Genomic DNA, 24663 nt, shown 5'->3' with positions numbered 1-24663 from the left:
GGGAACACCTTCAGCTAGGGAACACCCTCAGGTAGGGAACACCTTCAGGTAGGGAACACCTTCAGGTAGGTAGGGAACACCTTCAGCTAGGGAACACCCTCAGGTAGGGAACACCTTCAGGTAGGGAACACCTTCAGGTATGGGACACCCTCAGGTAGGGAACACCTTCAGGTAGGGAACATCTTCAGGTAGGGAACACCTTAAGGTATGGGACACCCTCAGGTAGGGAACACCTTCAGGTAGGGAGCACCTTCAGGTAGGGAACACCTTCAGGTATGGGACACCCTCAGGTAGGGAACACCTTCAGGTAGGGAACACCCTCAGCTAGGGAACACCCTCAGGTAGGGAACACCAGCAGGTAGGTAGGGAACACCTTCAGGTAGGGAACACCTTCAGGTAGGGAACACCTTCAGGTAGGGAACACCTTCAGGTATGGTACACCCTCAGGTAGGGAACACCTTCAGGTATGGTACACCCTCAGGTAGGGAACACCTTCAAGTAGGGAACACCTTCAGGTAGGGAACACCTTCAGCTAGGAAACACCCTCAGGTAGGGGACACCTTCAGGTAGGGAACACCTTCAGGTAGGGAACACCTTCAGGTATGGTACACCCTCAGGTAGGGAACACCTTCAGGTAGGGAACACCTTCAGGTATGGGACACCCTCAGGTAGGGAACACCTTCAGGTAGGGAACACCCTCAGCTAGGGAACACCCTCAGGTAGGGAACACCAGCAGGTAGGTAGGGAACACCTTCAGGTAGGGAACACCTTCAGGTAGGGAACACCTTCAGGTATGGTACACCCTCAGGTAGGGAACACCTTCAGGTATGGTACACCCTCAGGTAGGGAACACCTTCAAGTAGGGAACACCTTCAGGTAGGGAACACCTTCAGCTAGGAAACACCCTCAGGTAGGGGACACCTTCAGGTAGGGAACACCTTCAGGTAGGGAACACCTTCAGGTATGGTACACCCTCAGGTAGGGAACACCTTCAGGTAGGGAACACCTTCAGGTATGGTACACCCTCAGGTAGGGAACACCTTCAGGTAGGGAACACCTTCAGGTAGGGAACACCTTCAGCTAGGAAACACCCTCAGGTAGGGAACACCTTCAGGTAGGGAACACCTTCAGGTAGGGAACACCCTCAGGTTCAAAACACATTGGTTGAAATTCTTTCCAGAATTTCTTTGAATTTGGGCCAGACCAGAATATGTGGAAGCAGTCAGCGGGAAGCGTTCCCCTCCCCCTCCAGCAGGACGCCTCTCCATCACTCCATTCTGACTTCTGGTTTGGGGAAATAAAATATTCTTCCAATTAAAATCCCGCCACAATAAGGAGCTTGTTGATAAAGATCTATTTTTCCAGAGTTGAAGCCGTAGGTCATCTGAAGTGACTATCTATGCTTCTTTCTCCCAGTACCGCACTCTCATACTTAAATGTGTCAGAAAACCCAAATATCTTTTCATAACCTGAAACCAAAAAAACCAAAAATCCCATCTGACAGAGTCATAGTCCTTCTCTGCATCGGAGCTGAGACAGACTGGACGTGTGTCTTCTCGAGCGCTATGATTAATGATATGAAGTGTTTGTCTCTTACTGTCTGGTCCTCGTCTATCAAGAAGGGCATTATTGTACTTCATCTCTTGGCCAGTATCGCTGCGTATCATTTATAGTCTATATAGTCAATTTCTTCACTTAAAATTTTATCAATCTCCTGCTTAACAGGTCTCATCTGCTCAAGTACGGCCGGGTCTTTGTACCTCCTCTGGAGCTGCTCTACCCCTTTGAGCTCCTCCTGCAGGTCTAATAGCTGTTTCGTTCTCGTCTTTATACACAAGGTACATTTAGCTATTATTTTCCCTCTCAGGACTGCTTCTGCTGCATCCCATAATATTACTGGACTGACTGTTCCATCGTCATTATACTCTAAATATTTTTCTATTTCCTGAGCCATCTCCGTAACCCTGTATTCAATCTCCATGAAGTATTTTTGACTTTCTATTTGTACTGATTTCCTTCGTTAAACCCGAGAGATCAGAAATGTCTCTTTGTCCGATCGTACAGTCGTTCACTTTATGTAAATATTTGCTAAACATGAAGATATAATCTGGTCTGGAGTACATATCACGCCTTGCAGAGTAGAAAGTGAATTCTCCATCATATTTATGCAGATTTCTCGATACGCCAACAAGTCCTAGTTCTTCCAGGATTTTCTAAACTCGTTATTCTACAGAAGTTTTTCCCACACTGGATTAGTTGTGTCTAGTTTAGGATGAAGCACCAAGTTCAAATCTCCTGCACATATACAGGTTCCTGTTACTACCAGGGGGTGCATATATGGTACATAAGGTAACACCTTCCTGCTCTAACCCGCCTTTGACCAACTCACAACATTAGAGACTCGATAAGGAGCAGGTCTTCCAGTTCAGAGTGTCTTTTGTCACCTCTATGTAGAAAGGACGTGCCACTCAGTGGGGCTCCAACGACCGTTAAACAAGTGGAAGAGAAGCAAAAAAGAAAAACTTGAAAGTTACCGTGCCTGACAGCTTGGTCAGTGCGTCTCTTCAGCGCGTCTCTTCAGTGCGTCTCTTCGGTGCATGTCTTCAGTGCGTCTCTTCAGTGCATGTCTTCAGTGCGTGTCTTCAGTGCATGTCTTCAGTGCGTCTCTTCAGTGCATGTCTTCAGTGCATGTCTTCAGTGCATGTCTTCAGTGCGTGTCTTCAGTGCATGTCTTCAGTGCATGTCTTCAGTGCGTCTCTTCAGTGCGTCTCTTCAGTGCGTCTCTTCGGTGCATGTCTTCAGTGCGTCTCTTCAGTGCGTCTCTTCGGTGCATGTCTTCAGTGCGTCTCTTCAGTGCGTCTCTTCAGTGCATGTCTTCAGTGCGTCTCTTCAGTGCGTCTCTTCAGTGCATGTCTTCAGTGCGTGTCTTCAGTGCGTCTCTTCAGTGCATGTCTTCAGTGCGTCTCTTCAGTGCATGTCTTCAGTGCGTCTCTTCAGTGCATGTCTTCAGTGCATGTCTTCAGTGCGTCTCTTCAGTGCGTCTCTTCAGTGCATGTCTTCAGTGCGTCTCTTCAGTGCGTCTCTTCAGTGCATGTCTTCAGTGCGTCTCTTCAGTGCGTCTCTTCAGTGCATGTCTTCAGTGCGTCTCTTCAGTGCATCTCTTCAGTGCATGTCTTCAGTGCGTGTCTTCAGTGTGTCTGTTGATGGGGACGTGTTCCTTCCTCCGCTGTTGCACACTCTCGGCATAGTCGTGGCCAAAAACACGCTTCCCTCGAACATGGACGGGTTGTTTCCAAACACCCGGAGGACATTTTCCTTCACTTTAAAGTTGAGGAAGAGCAACACCATGGAGCGATGGAGCGTGGACGGTCCTGCCCTGTGTTCCGCTCTGTTCCCAGACTGTCCTGTCCTGTGCGCCCGCTCTGTTCCCAGACTGTCCTGCCCCATGCGCCCGCTCTATTCCCAGACTGTCCTGCGCGCCTGCTCTATTCTCAGACTTTCCTGCCCTGTGCACCCGCTCTATTCTCAGACTGTCCTGCCCTGTGCACCCGCTCTATTCTCAGACTGTCCTGCCCTGTTCGCCCGCTCTATTCCCAGACTGTCCTGTGCACCTGCTCTATTCTCAGACTGTCCTGCCCTGTTCGCCTGCTCTATTCTCAGACTGTCCTGCCCTGTTCGCCCGCTCTGTTCTCAGACTGTCCTGCCCTGTTCGCCCGCTCTGTTCTCAGACTGTCCTGCCCTGTTCGCCCGCTCTATTCCCAGACTGTCCTGCCCGGTTCGCCCGCTCTATTCTCAGACTGTACTGCGCTGTTCGCCCGCTCTATTCTCAGACTGTTCTGTCCTCACAGATCCACACTGTGGCCGAGTTGTTCCATTATCAACGGTTCCACGTTCCGCGTCACAGACGAGCCCTCCGTGTTTTCCGGGATTCCATAAATCCGTATGTTATTCCGACGTGATCGTCCTTCTAAAGCTGTGATCTTCTCCTGGAGCTGCTTCTGGTTGTTTATAAGCTGAACCAGAGTGTCTTTGACTCCGACGCCTCATTCTCCTTTCTCCGCCATATTTGTCTCCATGTCTCCCAGCCTCCGAACCATCTCCTCCGTCCTGCTGGTGGCGCTAGTGACTTATTTCAGCCGTTAACTCGTCCAGCTTTCGTTTCACGTCTTCACTGAAGCTCACTCCCACCTGGGACAGTTACTCTTTCATCTCCGACTTCGGGTCCCTCGTTCCCTCTGCGACCACCTCGCTCACCTTTCTCAGCAAGTCCTCCATCTTGTCCCCTTCCGTCTGTCCTTTGTTTTCGCGTCCACTTTCGGGGTCGGAATGATTCTGAGACGCGAGTCTCCCCTTCTTGTTTTTATCCCCGTTCATTGTTGTTTCAGTTCCAGTAGTTTTTACCGTTTTACGGACTTGAATTGTGGGGATTCTCTTTGAGCCGATGCCAGAGCTCCAGTCGGTGCTGCTGCACTCGTCGCCATGCCACCGGAGGTGTCAGGCCAGCAGCTTTACTAAAGGTGAACAGTGATGATTGACCCTGTGCTTCTTTTCTGAGCGACTTATCGACACATCATGTTAAAAACCGTTGTTAAAATGTGTTCAACTCAAAGTGACTGACGGTATTTTAACCACATTCTGCTGCACTGGCGCTTCTGAAACGTGGAATAGAGTGTTTGTATTTGACACCTTTAAACAAGCTTCAACTCCTCCAGCAGATGGACCATCAGGTGCGGCGTTCCCTTCACACAAAAAGCAAAATAACGCCATTGTGGATAAAACGTTGGAAGGTGCTTGGACATCAGGTGGTGGAAGAAAGGCCGCGGCGGTCTGCTTGGAGAGAGCGGCGTCCCTCAGCAGAGCCACACAATGAGGCCGTGATACAACTTCGCCGTGTAATCAGCTTCATTATCAGCTCTCCGCCGCCGCGCCATAAAGCCCAACGCGGCCTCGTCCGCTCGGCTTGCTCCCCGAGACGCCGTGAAGGATGGACGCCGCGACGCTTCATCTCACCCGTTAGCTCCGGGCGAACATCCTTCAAAATAAAATTCACCGAATCCAGACGGGATGCGAAGTGTGAGTTTATTATTGCTAATGGACTGAGTGGTCAATATACACACACACACACACACACACACACACACACACACACACACACACACACACACACACACACACACACACACACACACACACACACACACACACACACACACACACACACACACACACACACACAGTTAAGATGGTTTTGTCTTTCACCTATCTCGCCATTGACGCCTCAATCTGTCTCCATTAGACACTGACGAGCTGCGACGAGGGCGCGGCGCCGCCGCATGAGGCCCTTCCTGCGGCAGCGCCGCCTGCACGCCGATAATGAACGGATGGTAAAGGGTTGATTTGTAAATAAAAGAGGGCGAAGAGCACGGAGAGGAAACACTGAGGTGTGCTGCACGGAAATCAAAGACAAAATGACTCTTGTAGGAGGAGAAGATAAAAACAACAACAAACAAATGGGAAAATGTGAAGAATGAGACCACGTTTGACCACTAGGAGTGCTGTTATAGAACACATTCACAAACTGTTGGAGGAGGTTGGACGTTGAAGTGGATGGATGGATGAGGTTGGATGGATGAGGTGGATGGATGGATGAGGTTGGATGGATGAGGTGGATGGCTGAATGGAGGTTGGATGGAGGTTGGATGTTGGATGGATGAGGTTGGATGTTGAGGTGGATGGCTGAATGGAGGTTGGATGCTGAGGTGGATGATGATGGAGGATTGGATGTTGGATGGATAAGGTTGGATGTTGAGGTGGATGGATGAGGTTGGACGTTGAGACTGATGATGGATGGAGGTTGGATGTTGAGGTGGATGATGGATGGCTGAGGTTGGATGTTGAGGTGGATGGATGGAGGTTGGATGTTGAGGTGGATGATGGATGGCTGAGGTTGGATGTTGAGGTAGATGGATGGAGGTTGGACGCTGAGGTGGATGATGGACGGCTGAGGTTGGATGTTGAGGTGGATGGATGGAGGTTGGATGTTGAGGTGGATAGATTGATGGAGGTTGGATGCTGAGGTGGATGATGGATGAACGAGTTTGGATGTTGGAGTGGATGATGGATGGATGAGGTTGGATGTTGGGGTGGATGGATGAGGCTGGATGTTGAGACTGATGATGGATGGAGGTTGGATGTTGAGGTGGATGGATGGAGGTTGGATGTTGAGGTGGATGATGGATGGCTGAGGTTGGATGTTGAGGTGGATGGATGGAGGTTGGATGCTGAGGTGGATAGACTGATGGAGGTTGGATGCTGAGGTGGATGATGGATGAACGAGTTTGGATGTTGGAGTGGATGATGGATGGAGGGTTTGACGTTGAGGTGGATGATGGATGGATGAGGTTGGATGTTGGAGTGGATGATGGATGGAGGGTTTGATGTTGAGGTGGATGATGGATGGATGAGGTTGGATGTTGGGGTGGATGGATGAGGCTGTATGTTGAGACTGATGATGGATGGAGGTTGGATGTTGAGGTGGATGATGGATGGCTGAGGTTGGATGTTGAGGTGGATAGACTGATGGAGGTTGGATGCTGAGGTGGATGATGGATGAACGAGTTTGGATGTTGGAGTGGATGATGGATGGAGGGTTTGACGTTGAGGTGGATGATGGATGGATGAGGTTGGATGTTGGAGTGGATGATGGATGGAGGGTTTGATGTTGAGGTGGATGATGGATGGATGAGGTTGGATGTTGGGGTGGATGGATGAGGCTGTATGTTGAGACTGATGATGGATGGAGGTTGGATGTTGAGGTGGATAGACTGATGGAGGTTGGATGCTGAGGTTGGATGTTGGAGTGGCGCCGATGAAGGAATCATACAGAAGCTTAGGAGGTTTTAGCAGTGAGCTGCTTCCCAGAAGGTTCTAGTGCGCCCCCTGCTGGAGCACCTCGGTTTCCAGCTGATGAGCAATTCAACTCTACTGGATTCACAGAAACACAAAGCCCAACAAACCACGTGGCTCTTCAGCCCTTCTGTAGCGGCTCGCTGGACTTTCACTAAAGTATCCCTGAATAAACATTTGATCTTCTTTTCATTTCATTTAGAGCCATTTAGTGAAAAGGACTTTTAACTCTGGGCTACAGAGGGCCTTTAAAAAAGTCACCATATAATAGTTAAAATCACAATAAATTAGGAGGGAAAACTAAAATAAAGTAAAAAAAAATGATTAAAACTGTTAAATTGCGTTTAAAAATGTTGAAAGATGTTAAAATGTGAAGATTGTACATTTTTTCTAGGAAGGAAACAAATTTGTTGTCATTAAGTGATTCGTCGTATTTTCTATTGTAAGTTTGAATATTAAATATTGGATAGAATCCTCGATTACCAAACTAAAAGCACCAGAGGATTCTATTAGTTCTACTGGTGAAACACTTTATCGAACGTTTTAATTTGATGACTTTGATGGGGGTCAAGACCTGCTGGGTCTGGACCTGCTGAGTCCTACCGACGGGGGTCAGGACCTACTGATGGGAGATGCGGGGTTCTGGGTCCCTCCTCTGCAGTTGGTGGTCTTGTTGTGGGCCGGTGGGACTGGTTTGTAGGACTGGCCGGTGGCCCGGTACAGGGCCTGGACCCAGAGCAGGCGGTCCTGCTCGTCGTCGCAGGCGAAGGTCAGCAGGTCGCCCTCCCTCACGGCGCTGAAGAACACCCGGCCGCCCTGCAGACCTGACGGAGGACCAGGGGCACAAGACAGCAGGACATTTCATCAACAACACATCCTCACAGTAACCCTGGAGGATGCTAAAGATGGGGGGGGGGGGGGGCGCTTGAATTTTGAAAGCCAATCAAGCTGTCATCTAACAAATCCCTAAATATAATTTTCTTTAGGTTTTTGGTGTTATTTCTAATAAACAAAGACTTTTATTTTGAAGGAGTTTTGGGCTTTTATCTTGAATGCCAGCTCACCCGTGGCCTAGCTAACCCCGTGAGATCAATTGCTAAGACTTTTAATGTCAATTTAATGAACAATGACTTTTATTTTGGGGAAAAAAAAGGGAGCTTTTATTTTGAAAGCCAGCCCAGCTAAACAATATCCAGCTTGAAATCAAAATTGTAATTTTTGAAGAACAAGGATTTTTATTTTAAAGGCGTTTTGGGCTTTTATTTTGAAAATCAGATTACCCTTAGCCTAGCTAAACACTTAATATCCATTTTGAAATCAACATTGTAATTTGTGATAAACAAGGACTTATATTTCAAAGGAGTTTTGGGCTTTTATTTTGAATGTCAGGACATGCAGGTTAAGTGGTCACAGTTTGATAAACATGGTGTGAAAGATGCAACAGTGTCTGACCACCTGCAGGTAGTGATGTCATCACAGTGGGACCGGACGGAGTTTATCAGAATCCACAGTTCTATGGTGAATACTTTGATAAAGTTATCATTTCTTGAGAGGAAAATTTGTCGTCTTTCAGAATGTGCAGAGGAAGAGGAAGAGGACGGCTTCATGAGCAGAGGAAGAGGAAGGTTCCCTGAGCAGAGAAAGAGGAAGAGAACGATTCCCTGAACAGAAGAAGAGAACAGTTCCCTGAGCACAGAAAGAGGATGGTTCCCTGAGTAGAAGAAGAGAACAGTTCCCTGAGCAGAGAAAGAGGATGGTTCCCTGAGCAGAAGAAGAGAACAGTTCCCTGAGCAGAGAAAGAGGATGGTTCCCTGAGCAGAAGAAGAGAACAGTTCCCTGAGCAGAGGAAGAGGATGGTTCCCTTAGCAGAAGAAGAGAACAGTTCCCTGAGCAGAGAAAGAGGATGGTTCCCTGAGCAGAAGAAGAGAACAGTTCCCTGAGCAGAGAAAGAGGATGGTTCCCTTAGCAGAAGAAGAGAACCGTTCCCTGAGCAGAGGAAGAGGAAGGTTCCCTGAGCAGAGAAGAGGATGGTTCCCTGAGCAGTAGAAGAGAACAGTTCCCTGAGCAGAGAAGAGGATGGTTCCCTGAGTAGAAGAAGAGAACGGTTCCCTGAGCAGAGAAAGAGGATGGTTCCCTGAGTAGAAGAAGAGAACGGTTCCCTGAGCAGAGAAAGAGGATGGTTCCCTTAGCAGAAGAAGTGAACAGTTCCCTGAGCAGAGAAGAGGATGGTTCCCTGAGCAGTAGAAGAGAACAGTTCCCTGAGCAGAGAAGAGGATGGTTCCCTGAGTAGAAGAAGAGAACGGTTCCCTGAGCAGAGAAAGAGGATGGTTCCCTGAGTAGAAGAAGAGAACGGTTCCCTGAGCAGAGAAGAGGATGGTTCCCTGAGCAGAAGAAGAGAACGGTTCCCTGAGCAGAGAAAGAGGATGGTTCCCTGAGCAGAGAAAGACAACAGTTCCCTGAGCAGAGAAGAGGATGGTTCCCTGTCACTCTGCATTAAATATCCCTGGTTCCCTGACATTTCCTCTGAGGTACATAAAGTTTAGCAGCGGTAACGACTAAAGACGAGGACCTGAAGAGGTCGTAGTACCTGGCTGGGGGTCGCAGTAATCCACCGTGTAGCCCTCCAGCTGCATCAGCTCCTGAGGCTCCGCCTTCTTCTCCCGGTAGCTGCACATGGCGAAGGTATACTGGCTGACCTGGAGGGGAGGAGCCAAACACCAGAGAGCGTCAGTCTCACCTGTTTTCCCCTCAGGTCTGTTTCTGCTTTAGCCACACGTAGCGTTTAGCTCGTTAGCCAGTTGCGCTAGCAGCGCCAACGCGGGTGGAATCCACTTCCTGTCTTAGCACGTCTATAAAAACCAGTCGAAACGCCGCTGGTTCCTTTGAGTTGGACAAAGTACTGCGGGTATAAAGTTCTGACCACATTCTGACTGACAGAAAACTACGACTGTGACGTCTAAACTTTGTCCCGACGACCAGAAAAGTTTCCTCCGATGGCGCAGAACGTAGGATTTATGGATTGAACTTTAATAACAACTGAAAGAAGAACTTTGTTTATTACGTATTTCTAAATACAGTCTGTGGTACTGATGTAGGATTACTGTTGCCCAACTCGTCTGGTCTTCTTGTTCTCTAAAAACTACTTTCCTCACTCATCAGTACAAAAACACGTTTGATCACATTCGACTTCGTGTTAAAGTCTTTGACATTATTCCATGTCAGGTTTTATTTCCTCCTGGTGAAAGTGTCCCTGAGAACATCGGCCGGTAGCGACCGCAGCTTTTCTGAAAGTCGTCATCTGTACGTTTATTCCTCATCGATTTGGGGACGACGGTTGTAAAACTGCAGTTAAAAAACCTGCCAGAGTACAGCCGGACAGCTTTGTCCAAAAAGATGTTCGCTCCTGGAGGAGAGCAGAAGTTTTTAATGCGCTAATCTGAATTTACCGGATCCGCTCAAAATGGAGGAATCCAAGATGGCCGCTACGCGTAGTACAAATTTCAATATGATATAACTTTGACGCAGAAACATCCTCATTGAGGCAAACGATATGTTTCTGGGGTGAAGGACTGCAGTGAGACAGTTTGTGAACACAAACCATCAGCCTGCATTACATCTCATTCATCCCCATTTTTTGCACCTCATTCAAATAACCGCAGCGATTGAAAAAGAAAACATTGAAGAGTGAAATCAGCATTAAAACCTTGGTCAGGAGCCGTAAACACGGCGCCCGGCGAGCCCCGGCGCCGCGCTTAAGAACTCTCACTCCCACAAAAGGAAGTAAACAGAGTGGGAATTCACAAAAGACCAAAAGTGAAATGAAATGTTTGCCCTTGCCCTGCGAGGATCTGCGGCGCTGCAAAGTTAATGACGGCTCAGGTAAGAAAAGAAGATTCCCAAACTAAAAATGTCATTGACTTTGCGTCGGCGGCACCGGGAGTTAAAACTCCTCGAAGCTAATGAGACGGATGAGATCTTTAATAAATCTCTGATTTCATTTGGGGGGAAATGAAAGAGACGCTCCAGTGTGACGGCCACACATTTCATTATATTCATCTTTAAAGACCTTTTCAACCTCAAACTGCCGAGGAATCGCCTCATTGCTCAGAGGTCGGCAACCTGCAGCTCCCCAGCGCCCCCTGTGGCGGCTCCAGGAAGCTTTCGGCAGTTTATTGGTAAGTAAACATTTTGTTTTTACATTTAAGTTATTTCACTTTCCTCACTGACATTCAAAACTGGTCGAATCTCCAGGATGGAAACAGATAAATGAGGTAAAACAGCCGAGTCAGTCAGAACTCTGAGGAGGAGAAGGTAGAAAGAAAAGGAAGAAAATTATGAATCAAAATTTTGTTTTAAAAATACAAAGGAGAAGAAAAAAAAGGTTAAAAGACAAAAAATAAAATTATAAGTGTAGAGTATCTCAAACTGCTCCGCCGTCAGGAAACGTGCAGCGGCTGTAAACAGCTAAAAGCTAACCAGGCTAAACTAGCGGATGTAAACAGCTAAAAACTAACCAGGCTAAACTAGCGGCTGTAAACAGCTAAAAGCTAACCAGGCTAAACTAGCGACTGTAAACAGTTAAAAGCTAGCCAGGCTAAACTAGCGGCTGTAAACAGCTAAAAGCTAACCAGGCTAAACTAGCGACTGTAAACAGCTAAAAGCTAACCAGGCTAAACTAGCGGCTGTAAACAGCTAAAAGCTAACCAGGCTAAACTAGCGGCTGTAAACAGCTAAAAGCTAACCAGGCTAAACTAGCGACTGTAAACAGCTAAAAGCTAACCAGGCTAAACTAGCGGCTGTAAACAGCTAAAAGCTAACCAGGCTAAACTAGCGGCTGTAAACAGCTAAAAGCTAACCAGGCTAAACTAGCGGCTGTAAACAGCTAAAAGCTAACCAGGCTAAACTAGCGACTGTAAACAGCTAAAAGCTAACCAGGCTAAACTAGCGGCTGTAAACAGCTAAAAGCTAACCAGGCTAAACTAGCGGCTGTAAACAGCTAAAAGCTAACCAGGCTAAACTAGCGGCTGTAAACAGCTGAAAGCTAACCAGGCTAAACTAGCCCAAATGTCTAAAATGGTTGAAGAAGGAAAATCCTTGAAAGAAAAACTTTTAAAAACAGCCACAAATATAAAAACCTTCTAAATTGGGTTGCCAACTTCCCCAAGAGCAAAAACCGGCCGCAACCAGCTCCAATGAGCCCCAGGAACCAAGCAAGGTGCTTATATAGGATTTATTTAACATTTCATTGTATTTTGCAGCAGAATGTTTCATTAAAATTGACTTTGTGTTGAGGTTGTAGTCAGTTTTAGTACTAATTGTGTGATCTGGCTAAATTCATCCCGTACACTGTTTTTTTTGTTTCTTTCCCTTGTCCTGTTCAGCAGAATGACCAAACAATATGATGTGATCTAGAACCTTCGGAGTCAGAACAGTTTTTGCTCTTGACCAGGAAGAGACCTGGAGCCTCCTCCTGCTGCTGCTTTATTAGAAGCTGGTATGGCTGCTGAAGAAGTGGATGCAATGTGCGTGTCGGGGGTAGCGGGGGCCTGGGTCGTTCTACCGCTGCCAAGCGGAAGAACCCCGAAAGCGGCGTACCCCCTCAAGACCCTACGTGACTAGGTGTGGTCAAAATTGTGGGTGGTGCAAAGTCGGGGGAGGACCCAGACCGCAGTTAAGTAGCCTAGACCCCCCACCCTAGGCACCGCCCCACTGATCCCTATTGTGGAGTGATGTAAGGTGAGGTAAGGTAGGGGGGGTTGTGAGGGAGGGAGGTCGCTAGGACCTTGGCCCAGCTGGACCCCTGTCCTGCCCCACCCTACCCCCGAGCGGCCGGCCTAAGACCCGGGGAACTACAACCCCCCCCCGTGTGGTGCCGACGTTTCAATAAAGCAGTTAACAAAACAACCAGTGAGCAAAGCGGAAACAACAATGGAGGTTTATGGTCGATGAAACATTGAAATATTATGGGCAAGTCCAGAGTGGCCGTCCTCACGACCAATCAGCAGACGACTGCGTTGTTCCTCCTCACAGACGTTCCTCGGTGCTAGGTACCTCAACCGAGAGGTGGCGGAAAATCCTAGCCGGTGGTCGCGGCTTCTTTCCGTACCATCCACAACTTTTTCAGTCAGACCACGTGAAAACCCGTCCCGTAACGTTCCGGCACAAAGTGCGGTGGAACCGTGGCTTAAGAGAACAGCAGAGAGGTTCCAGTTCCTCCCCAACATCCAGGCTGTTGTTCCTTTGTCCTCAGCGTCCAGGTTGTGGTTCCTTTGTCCTCAGCGTCCAGGCTGTTGTTCCTTTGTCCTCAGCATCCAGGCTGTGGTTCCTTTGTCCTCAGCGTCCAGGCTGTTGTTCCTTTGTCCTCAGCATCCAGGTTGTGGTTCCTTTGTCCTCAGCGTCCAGGCTGTGGTTCCTTTGTCCTCAGCGTCCAGGCTGTTGTTCCTTGGTCCTCAGCATCCAGGCTGTGGTTCCTTTGTCCTCAGCGTCCAGGCTGTGGTTCCTTTGTCCTCAGCGTCCAGGCTGTGGTTCCTTTGTCCTCGGCGTCCAGGCTGTGGTTCCTTTGTCCTCAGCGTCCACGCTGTGGTTCCTTTGTCCTCGGCGTCCAGGCTGTGGTTCCTTTGACCTCAGTGTCCAGGCTGTTGTTCCTTTGTCCTCAGCGTCCAGGCTGTGGTTCCTTTGTCCTCAGCGTCCAGCTCATACTGAGTTTGTGGAGAGGATTTCTTCTTCCATGAAGAAGTGGACTGACGTGAGGAACAAACGTTCCGCTGAATTAATTAGAAGTGAGCTCATGTCCGTCTAAATGATGAAATGTCTTGATCAGTTTGACTCTGGAACACTGAAAGACAAACAACTGCCCACTGCAGTAATACCTCAACAGGAATACTACTGGAACAAAGATTCTGTCTTTACATGATGGAGCGTTGAGCTCTTCAGTTCATGAGTTCAATCTTTGTTTTATTTTGTAATTCAGCTGGAGCCTGCTGTCGTTCACTGAATCCATCAGAGAAAAGGTCCTCTCAGTGAAGACATTGAGCCTGGACCACTGAGGACAAGTGGAACCCTCCTGGACATGTTGGGCAGGTTGGACTTTCCTAAGTTTTGGAAAACAGCCATCTTCTCATTTGTGCTTTTCCTGATATCCTGTCTGGCTTCCTGAATTTCCTCCCGGCTCCCACAGAATTCTTCGTCCCGTTGATCCATCCTGACGGTGTCTTCCAGTGTGAGGACAGCCAGCACCACCTCCAGGTCCGTGAGGTGGAGCTCCTCATACAGTCAGAGGTTTCAGTTTCACCACAACATTTCCTGGAGAAAAGTCAAAGCACTTGTCAATGTAAGTGATGACGGGACCTGGACCTGGCTGGACCTGGACCTGCCTGGACCTCTGTGCTGGCAGCCGTTTGTCCAGGAGTTGTTTGGTCTGCTGTCCAAAAAAGTTGTCCTGTTTTCGCATCGTCCTCTTAACTTTGAACTTCTGGATTTCTTCATAAACTTCTGCGATGCGACGCTTTGTTTCCTCCAGGTCTTTCACTAGTTGGTCAAAGACGCATCCCACATTGTGGAAGAAGCACAGGTATGTCTCCGCTGCTCCAGTTTGTTCTTCATCCTCGGTAATCTGCTTTAGTACTCGAGGACAGGCGTCTCCAAGGGACCTAAAGGACGCAGTCAGAGCAGGCCAGCTTCGGTTGGTCAACAGCTGGATGAAGAGGGTAGACACCCGGTGCAAACGTGACGCAGGATTTCACGCCTTTCAATGTCAACAAAGTCAAACAATGTCCACAGTTCTTCTCTTCTTGAAGCAGACACTGAGACACGATTGTCTCCATCCATGGACAGCTGATCACAGGCATGCTCTAAAGTGTGATGAGCTGTGTGAGCTGGACAATCAGCTTTCACAATACCATCGTCTGTCTCTTTCTATAACTGCTAAACAGAGTTGTGTCCTCCAGAGTTGACATTAGCATTACCTGCTGCAGAAGACGTGATGTCTCTGATGTCCCCCATCTTTCCACACAGTTCATTAATGCTATGTGAATGTCAATAGCAGTCTCATCACTGTCTTCATAAAAGTCCAGCAACTTGCACTGACTCCCCTCAGACAGAGAAATACCTGACACACTGGAGACATGGTTCTATTTCCTGGTTCCAGGCATCAGATGCAACTGAGACACAAACAGGGTCACCAGGAGACAGTCGGTGCTTAAGGAGACAGTCGGTGCTGTGGAGCTTGAGGAGACAGTCGGTGCTTAAGGAGACAGTCGGTGCTGTGGAGCTTAAGGGGACAGTCGGTGCTTAAGGAGACAGTCGGTGCTTAAGGAGACAGTCGGTGCTTACCGAGACAGTCGGTGCTTAAGGAGACAGTCGGTGCTTAAGGAGACAGTCGGAGCTTAAGGAGACAGTCGGTGCTTAACAAGACAGTCGGTGCTGTGGAGCTTAAGGAGACAGTCGGTGCTTAACGAGACAGTCGGTGCTTACCGAGACAGTCGGTGCTGTGGAGCTTAAGAAGGCAGTCGGTGCTTAAGGAGACAGTCGGTGCTTACCGAGACAGTCGGTGCTTAACGAGACAGTCGGTGCTTAACGAGACAGTCGGAGCTTAAGGAGACAGTCGGTGCTTAAGGAGACAGTCGGTGCTTACCGAGACAGTCGGTGCTTAACGAGACAGTCGGAGCTTAACGAGACAGTCGGAGCTTAAGGAGACAGTCGGTGCTTAAGGAGACAGTCGGAGCTTAAGGAGACCGTCGGTGCTTAAGGAGACAGTCGGTGCTTACCGAGACAGTCGGAGCTTAAGGAGACCGTCGGTGCTTAAGGAGACAGTCGGTGCTTACCGAGACAGTCGGAGCTTAAGGAGACAGTCGGTGCTTAAGGAGACAGTCGGTGCTGTTGGAGCTGAGTCCGTGTATAACGGTATGGTAGACATACGCGGCTTCACCTGCAGCCACCTGGTCATTGGCTGCTGTCGATGTGGTAAAGAACTCGCTGGTACTGCTGGAACCTCCTGGAACCTACTGGAACCTCCTGGGACCTTCTTGTGCATTTCTGTGGTAGGTCCACCACCCTGCATCACGTCCATCAAAGTATCTATTTACAGGAACTGCATCTAAGTGTCTTACCGTAGCAAATGGGAACTGAGTGCCATCTAGTGGTTGGAGTACAAGAGAGCAGTCAATCTACGGGACATAGTACTTCCCTTATGGGACCAACTTATCGAGGCCAAAATACTGGACGTCCCTGCTCAAACAGGACAGTTGGCAACCCTACTTACAAAATAAAAGTCAGCTGTTCCTGTGCCGCTTCATTAATGAACATCTACTTTGTATGTAGTTTTTCTTGATTTCGGCTTTGACCCAAACTCTGTGTGACTGATTGATTTCTGAATCGATGGCCGATCAATCGATCAGTGATCAAAGTCTCACCACTTCCTGTCGTACCTGGACGAGCACAAAGTATCTCTTCTTCCAGCGTTTCCAGACTCGTTGTCCGACAGCGTAGACGAACCTGGAACACAGAGCACCGTCACGTTTAGCCGCCAGTTGTCTACACAGAGCATGATGATGCCGCCGCCATGCTCAGTGTCCAACCAACACAGTAATGGTTTTGCTCTTATTAGACCACATATGGCTCTTCAGCGCCCCCTGGGGAGATCCTGAAGAAATACACCTTCAATTGTGCATTCGAATGCATTGTGAACTAATTAATACTACTAATTACTGCATTGTGGACTACTAAATACGACTAAATACTGCATTGTGGACTACTTAATACTACTAATTACTGCATTGTGGACTACTAAATACTGCTAAATACTGAATTGTGGACAACTAAATACAACATATTACTGCATTGTGGACTATTAAATACTGCTAAATACTGCATTGTGGACAACTAAATACAACATATTACTGCATTGTGGACTATTAAATACTGCATTGTGGATGACTAAATACTGCTAAATACTGCATTGTGGACAACTAAATACAACATATTACTGCATTGTGGACTATTAAATACTGCATTGTGGATGACTAAATACTGCTAAATACTGCATTGTGGACTACTAAGTACTACTAATTACTGCATTGCGGACTATTAAATACTGCATTGTGGACTACTAAATACTCCTAAATACTGCATTGTGAACGACTAAATATTGCTAAATCCTACATTGTGGAATACTAAATACTACATTGTAGACTACTAAATACTACTAAATAGTACATTGGGACACACAGCATCGTGAGCAGTGGTTAGCGCTCTTGCCTCACAGCAGGAAGGTTGCGGGTTCAAATCCCGGGCCTTTCTGTGTGGAGTTTGCATGTTGTCCCTGTGTGTGTGTGTGTGTGGGGGGGGGGGGGGTCCTCCGGGTGCTCCAGTTTCCCCCACAGCTCATAAAAACATTCACTGGGTCCCTGAGCAAGACCCTCGGCCCCCCGGCTCTCCAGGACACACTTGTAAAAGAGATTATTAATCTAATTTCAATCTGCTGGTTGAATAAAGGCGAAATAAATAAACATTGTGAACTACTAAACACTACTGCTAATAATACTACTAAATACTACATAGTGATAAATTGTAGGACCAGTTGATATTGAAGGAAGCAAACACCAAATATGTTATGGAAGAAATATACTCTTTAAAATCACATACTTGAACCAATATAAAGATGTATAAAATAGACATACATACACATATATAATGCATTCAAAGTTGTAATCAAAATAAATACTCAATAAAACTTTACTTCAGTGGCCTCATACAGTCCCGTTTCATCTTGACTGGCTGGACCGGTAACATATTGATATAATAACCTTTACTCTTGAAAGTGTTTCTTTGTTGTGAGAGTACACAGTGTACGTGATGAAACTGTGTAGAATGCACAAGATCAAAGTGAAAATGACCACAATCTCAACATAAAGTCCATTTTAATGAAGGAATCTGGTGAGAATAGTGAAATGTAAAATAAAGTATAAATCCTCAAAAAGCAGGCTGCTGGTGGTTTGGTGGATCGGAGCCTCCAGAAGACGGTTCTGGTCCAACGGGCCTCATGTTGGACTGAAGTGACCCACTGAGCAAGCAACGTCCATAGACGTCCAAAACCCGTCCGTCCGGGCCGTAATCTGGACGTCTAACTGACAGCCAGAACTAGTAGAAAATAAAAGTCTTTGAGAATGAAACTTTTAATGATCCTTTAGAAGAGAGGCTGCGACTCGCTGAGGGTTTGGATGTGATGAAGCCTTTTGGACCAAAACTCCAACTCTACAGAGAAATCTGCTCTGGAGCCGCAACTCTTTACTTCATGACCTCAACTTTATTTTGTCGTTATTTTAGTGGAGGTTCTTTTTAATTAACCATCTATTTCACTGTGAGTTTTTTTTTCTCCATCTGAGAAAACTTCAGTAATTTATTTAATCTGTTTTAGGTGTTTGATTTTGTTTTTAGCTCCTTTGACTCCTCGTAATTAAAAATTCAAAGATTGTCTGTATTTTGTACTGATTTGAGGCACTTGAGTATTTTTTCCCCGTTTGTGCCATTTGGGCTTTTATTCTGTTGTTGATGCAGTTTTATTCAGTTTGGCTTCTCGACCTTTTCTCATCCCTGTTCAGCCAGAAGACAAGAGTCCTTCTCAGTGTGCAGGTAGAATGAGGGTAACGTTTTATCAGGGAGCCATTAGGGGGCGCTGAGGAGCCGCAGGAAAATCAATGGCCGGCGAGACAAGTTTCTCCAGTCCTCGCCACTCAGTTGTGACTCGGGGTCGACACGGAATCGACACGGGGGCAACATGGGATCGACTCGAGGTCAACACAGGATCGACTCGAGGTTAACACGGGATCGACTCGAGGTCAACACGGGATCGCCTCGGGGTCAACATGGGATCGACTCGAGGTGAACTTGATGTCAACACGGGATCGAAACAGGATCGACTCGAGGTCAACACGGGATCGACTCGAGGTCAACACGGGATCGCCTCGGGGTCAACACAGGATCGACTCGAGGTTAACACGGGATCGCCTCGGGGTCAACACGGGATCGAATCGGGGTCAACATGGGATCGACTCGAGGTGAACTCGAGGTCAACACGGGATCGACTCGAGGTGAACTCGAGGTCAACACGAGATCGACACAGGATCGACTCAAGGTCAACATGGGGTCGACTCGAGGTCAACACAGGATCGACTCAAGGTCAACACCGGATCGACTCGAGGTTAACACGGGATGGCCTCGGGGTCAACATGGGATCGACTCGAGGTGAACTTGAGGTCAACACGGGATCGACACAGGATCGACTCGAGGTCAACACGGGATCGTCTCGGGGTCAACATGGGATTGACTCGAGGTGAACTTGAGGTCAACACGGGATCGACTCGAGGTGAACTCGAGGTCAACACGGGATCGACACAGGATCGACTCGAGGTCAACATGGGGTCGACTCGAGGTGAACTTGAGGTCAACACAGGATCGACTCAAGGTCAACACGGGATCGTCTCGGGGTCAACATGGGATTGACTCGAGGTGAACTTGAGGTCAACACGGGATCGACTCGAGGTCAACATGGGGTCGACTCGAGGTCAACACGGGATCGACACAGGATCCACTCGGGGTCAACACGGGATCAACTCGCGGTCAACTCAGCATCGGGTTGAACTCGAGGTCAACACAGGATTGACTCAGGGTCGACACGGGGATCGAATCGGGATGAACACGGGATTGACTCGGGGTTAACACGGGATCAACATGGAATCTACTCGGGATCAACACGGGATCGACTCGGGGTTAACATGGGATCAACACGGAATCTACACGGGATCAACACAGGATCAACACGGGATCGACTCGGGGTTAATATGGGATCAACTCGGGGTTAACACGAGATCAACACGGGATCGACTCGGGGTTAACACGGGATCAACACGGGATCGACTCGGGGTTCACCGCAGACATTTCAGCGGCACCGCCATGTGGCCGTGTGGACAGACGCTGGAGGAAAAGACATCTGGTCCTTCGCCGGCAGATGAAGAGAAGAATGAGAGTTGAGGAGGGAAACAAACAGAACTAAACCACATGAATGACAAGATGAGACACGAAGTCAAAGAATAAACTCAAATCAAAAGAAGAAATGTAATTTGTTTTCAACAGTTTGACTGAAAAAACATTTTATCTTAAAAATGTCAACTTTTTCTTCAAGTTTTGAACTTTAGCAACAAAAACTTTATTTTTCGTCTCCGTCCTCAAAATCCTTTTCCACTTATCAGACGTTTGACTTTGAGTTTTCTTCTGTGGTGAATTGATCCGTTTCTCTTTGGGTTTGAAATGAAGCTTTGAATCACAACAGGAATTTGTTTTTATTAAAAACCTGTTTTCATTTGACAGTTTTCAGCTTTGACTTCTGACCATTGGCTTTATTTATTGAATTTATTTTAGTATATTCATTTGTTGGATTTAGTTATTTGGTTTGTTTAAGGGAACCGATACTTCAAGATATTTATAATATTATATTTATATATTATAGCCACATTTACACTTCATGAAGTAATCTCATCTTATTGTCAATACTTGCATTTGATTATTTGTTATGATTGGTCAATTGTCGCAAAGTTTTTATGATTTATGTTTTGTGACATTTTCAATAAAGTACCTTCTGTCTATTTATTCACACTGAACAAATTCTACTTATTAATACATCTTGAGTCCATGAAGAACTCCCTCGTTCGTCTCATCAGAGGAAACACCGCAGGTGGCATGAAGACATGGAGAAACAGAGGAGGAGGAGGAGAGCAGCTCCACTCACAGTGAAACACTGACACCCAGAGCTCAACCACTGGTACTGATTACCCCTGAGGAGGAGGAAGAGGAGGAGGAAGATGAAGGAGAGACGGGGGGATAAAGGAGAGGAAGAAAAAGAGATGAGAAGGAAGAAACTAACTTCCACCGAGATGTAAGAAACCAAGGGTGTGTTTTAATAGTTCCTCCTATCTCCTCATTGTCCCTCCTATCTCCTCATTGTCCCTCCTATCTCCTCATTGTCCCTCCTATCTCCTCATTGTCCCTCCTATCTCCTCATTGTCCCTCCTATCTCCTAATATCTCCTAATTGTCCCTCCTAATATCTCCTCATTGTCCCTCCTATCTCCTAATAGCTCCTCATTGTCCCTCCTATCTCCTAATAGCTCCTCATTGTCCCTCCTATCTCCTCATTGTCCCTCCTATCTCCTAATAGCTCCTCATTGTCCCTCCTATCTCCTCATTGTCCCTCCTATCTCCTAATATCTCCTCATTGTCCCTCCTATCTCCTAATAGCTCCTCATTGTCCCTCATATCTCCTAATATCTCCTCATTGTCCCTCCTATCTCCTAATAGCTCCTCATTGTCCCTCATATCTCCTAATAGCTCCTCATTGTCCCTCCTATCTCCTTAAACCTTTCTTTAACTCTTAAAAAAGTCTCCTTTCCTAACTCCTTTGGGAAGCCCCCTAATGATCGAGTAAGAAACAAACTTCCACCCAGATAATCGAGTGAGAAACCAACTTCTGCAGAGATGATCGAGTCAGGAACTGAAGGCATTTTCCAATTCTTAGAGACGCCAGTGCGTACTCGCATACGTCATGAACAACTACTTGCAGAGCGTCCTCGGAAGTGCGGGTTCCCCTCTACCATCTGTTGCCAAATGCATTATGGGTAATTTGTCTTCCAAAGCCTACACAGGTCTGGCGTTGATGCATCCTCGATAAAGTGGGCGGAGCCAGAACACATCGGTATTCCATGTGTACTCGGTGAGAAAAGGCCTAAGAATTCGAGCAGTACTTGGTCTCCCACTGATGACTTCCACCCACATGATGAGTGAGAAACCGACTTCCACTGAGATGCCGAGTAAGAAACCAACTTCCACTGAGATGATCGAGTGAGAAACCAACTTCCACCCAGACAATCGAGTAAGAATCTGACTTCCACCGAGATGATTGAGAAACCGACTTCCACCGAGATGATTGAGTCAGAAACCGACTTCCACAGAGACGATCGAGTGAGAAAACCAACTTCCACTGAGATGATTGAGTGAGAAACCGACTTCCACAGAGACGATCGAGTGAGAAAACCAACATCCACTGAGATGATAAGTGAGAAACCGACTTCCACTGCAATGATCGAGTGAGAAACCAACTTCCACTGAAATGATCAAGTCAGAAACAGACTTCCACCTAGATATGTATGGAATCAACTTTCACCCAGATAATCGAGTAAGAAACCGACTTCCACCGAGATGAACGAGTGAGAAACCAAATTCCACTGAGATGTACGAGTAAGAAACTGACTTCCACAGAAATGATCAAGTAAGAAACCAACTTCCACCGAGATGATTGCGTGAGAAACAGACTTCCACTGAGAAACGAGTAAAAACCAAATTCCACTGAAATGTTCAAGCCAGAAACCGACTTCCACTGATATAAACAAGTAAGAAACCAACTTCCACTGAGATGTACGAGTAAGAAACCGACTTCCACTGAGAAGATTGAGTAAGAAACCAACTTCCACTGAGATGAACGCGTGAGAAACAGACTTCCACTGAGAAACGAGTAAAAACCTAATTCCACTGAAATGATCAAGCCAGAAACCGACTTCCACTGAGATAAACGGGTAAGAAACCAACTTCCACCAAGATGAATGCGTGAGAAACCGACTTCCACTGATAACGAGTAAGAAACCAACTTCCACTGAGATAAACGGGAAAGAAACCAACTTCGACCGTGATGATCGCGTAAGAAACCGACTTCTAACCGAGACGACGATGCGACTTATACTCCAGTTCCACTTGTGTTTTTTTCCTCTTCATGACTGAAGCAACGTCAAGCGACTTATAGTCCAGAAAACATGGTACCACTAATACTTCTAATCAGGTCACTGCAGGAATTTACGATTCATTAATTCGTTTATTATTTAATTCTTAAATTTATCGTCATCCTGGAGGAAAGTTACTGCTGGAATTTAAATAAACAAATAAACAAAGAGGCACATCATTTATATTTAAATTTTAATGGAGAAATTAATGCCGTTGTGTTTTTTTTATGTGAAATTCAGTTTGCAAGTGTGCAATATTAAGTACTATATTGTGTAGTATTAATTGTTCCGTATTCAGTGTTTGGGTCCACATGGAAAGGTTCTCTGTAATATCTGGAGGAGGCTTCGTTTAAAATAAATATTAATGCTGGCCTGCGACTTTCTCTGTTTTAAGATTTGGCCCACTGGATGTTTGAGTTTGATCCTCCTGTTATAAAGGATCCAAAAGTCCAGAAGCTGAATAATCCAGAAAAAGTCTCAATAATCCGGAGGAAAAGTAAGAAAATGCAAAACAGCTACAAATTACACGGCAGCTGAACGGATCTGAACAAGCCTCTGCTGCCATCTGCTGGAGAACAAACACAACTACAGCAGCACCGCGTTTACATTTTGTTTCATTTGGATCCCAAACTGATCCTCAAGCCGCTAGAACCTGAGGTGGAACCGCTGGAACAGCCAGGAGAGGTGGATCTGATAAAAAACTGAAAGAAATACATCAAACTACTCAGAAAAAAAAGAAAGAAAAGGAAAAAATAAATAATGAGAAAAGAGAAATGATTAAAAAAAGAAATAAAGAAAAAAGAAAAATTATTTTAAAAAAGAACAAAGAAATAAAAGGGGAACTTTTTTTTTTTAAAGAAAATAGAAAAATGATTCAAAGAAGAAAACTGAAAAGACAGAAAACATAAATTATTACAAAGAAAAAGAATGAAATATATTTAGAAATATAACTTCTGACTGCAGCCTCAGACTTTGTGTAAAATATATTTAGACGTTTTGCTTCATGTCAGATAATTTGCATGTTTAGCGGCTCGAGACGCATTTTATTTTGGAAAATCCTGAAAAAGTGATGAATCCAACATGTGGGATGGATCTGGGTCAGGATCCAGGAGAACAAATCAGTTGCTATGGATGGATGAAAACCTAATGGATGGAGGAATGAGGAGAGTTCCCTGGTTCCACCATGAGGAGAGTTCCCTGGTTCCACCATGAGGAGAGTTCCCTGGTTCCACCATAGGGAGAGTCCCCTGGTTCCACCATGAGGAGAGTTCCCTGGTTCCACCATGAGGAGAGTCCCCTGGTTCTACCATGAGGAGAGTTCCCTGGTTCCACCATGAGGAGAGTTCCCTGGTTCCACCATGAGGAGAGATCCCTGGTTCCACCATAGGGAGAGTCCCCTGGTTCCACCATGAGGAGAGTTCCCTGGTTCCACCATGAGGAGAGTCCCCTGGTTCTACCATGAGGAGAGTTCCCTGGTTCCACCATGAGGAGAGTTCCCTGGTTCCACCATGAGGAGAGTTCCCTGGTTCCACCATGAGGAGAGATCCCTGGTTCCACCATAGGGAGAGTCCCCAGTTCCACCATGGTTCCACCATAGGGAGAGTCCCCTGGTTCTACCATTTTTCCACCATAATGAGAGTTCCCTGGTTCCACCATGGTTCCACCATAGGGAGAGTCCCCTGGTTCTACCATTTTTCCACCATAATGAGAGTTCCCTGGTTCCACTATGGTTCCACCATAGGAAGAGTTCCCTGTTTTCACCATAAGGAGAGTTCCATGGTTCTGCCATGATGAGAGTTCCATGGTTCCACCATGAAGAGAGATCCCCAGTTCCACCATAGGGAGAGTCCCCTGGTTCAACCATAATGAGACTTCCCTGGTTCCACCATGGTTCCACCATAGGAAGAGTTCCCTGGTTTCACCATGAAGACAGTTCC

General features: G+C 46.8%; 1 protein-coding gene across 1 annotated transcript in view; it reads right to left on the bottom strand.

Moving 5' to 3' along the window:
• The window catches only part of cadps2 (Ca++-dependent secretion activator 2), a gene marked incomplete at its 5' end in the record, with an annotated part of 181792 nt that overhangs the window by 82841 nt on the left and 74288 nt on the right, over window positions 1–24663 (bottom strand). Inside the window, 3 exons of the mRNA XM_080474542.1 lie at window positions 7530–7730; window positions 9494–9602; window positions 16332–16398. Of these exons, the coding sequence (XP_080330668.1) occupies window positions 7530–7730; window positions 9494–9602; window positions 16332–16398 (377 nt within the window). The remainder of the gene's footprint in view (window positions 1–7529; window positions 7731–9493; window positions 9603–16331; window positions 16399–24663) is intronic.

The sequence above is a fragment of the Lipophrys pholis genome (assembly GCF_963383615.2).
Source record: "Lipophrys pholis genome assembly, chromosome: 11".
Classification (NCBI taxonomy): Eukaryota; Metazoa; Chordata; class Actinopteri; order Blenniiformes; family Blenniidae; genus Lipophrys; species Lipophrys pholis.
Note: the sequence above shows the minus strand (reverse complement) of the source record. Positions and strands in the feature narration are given on the sequence as shown.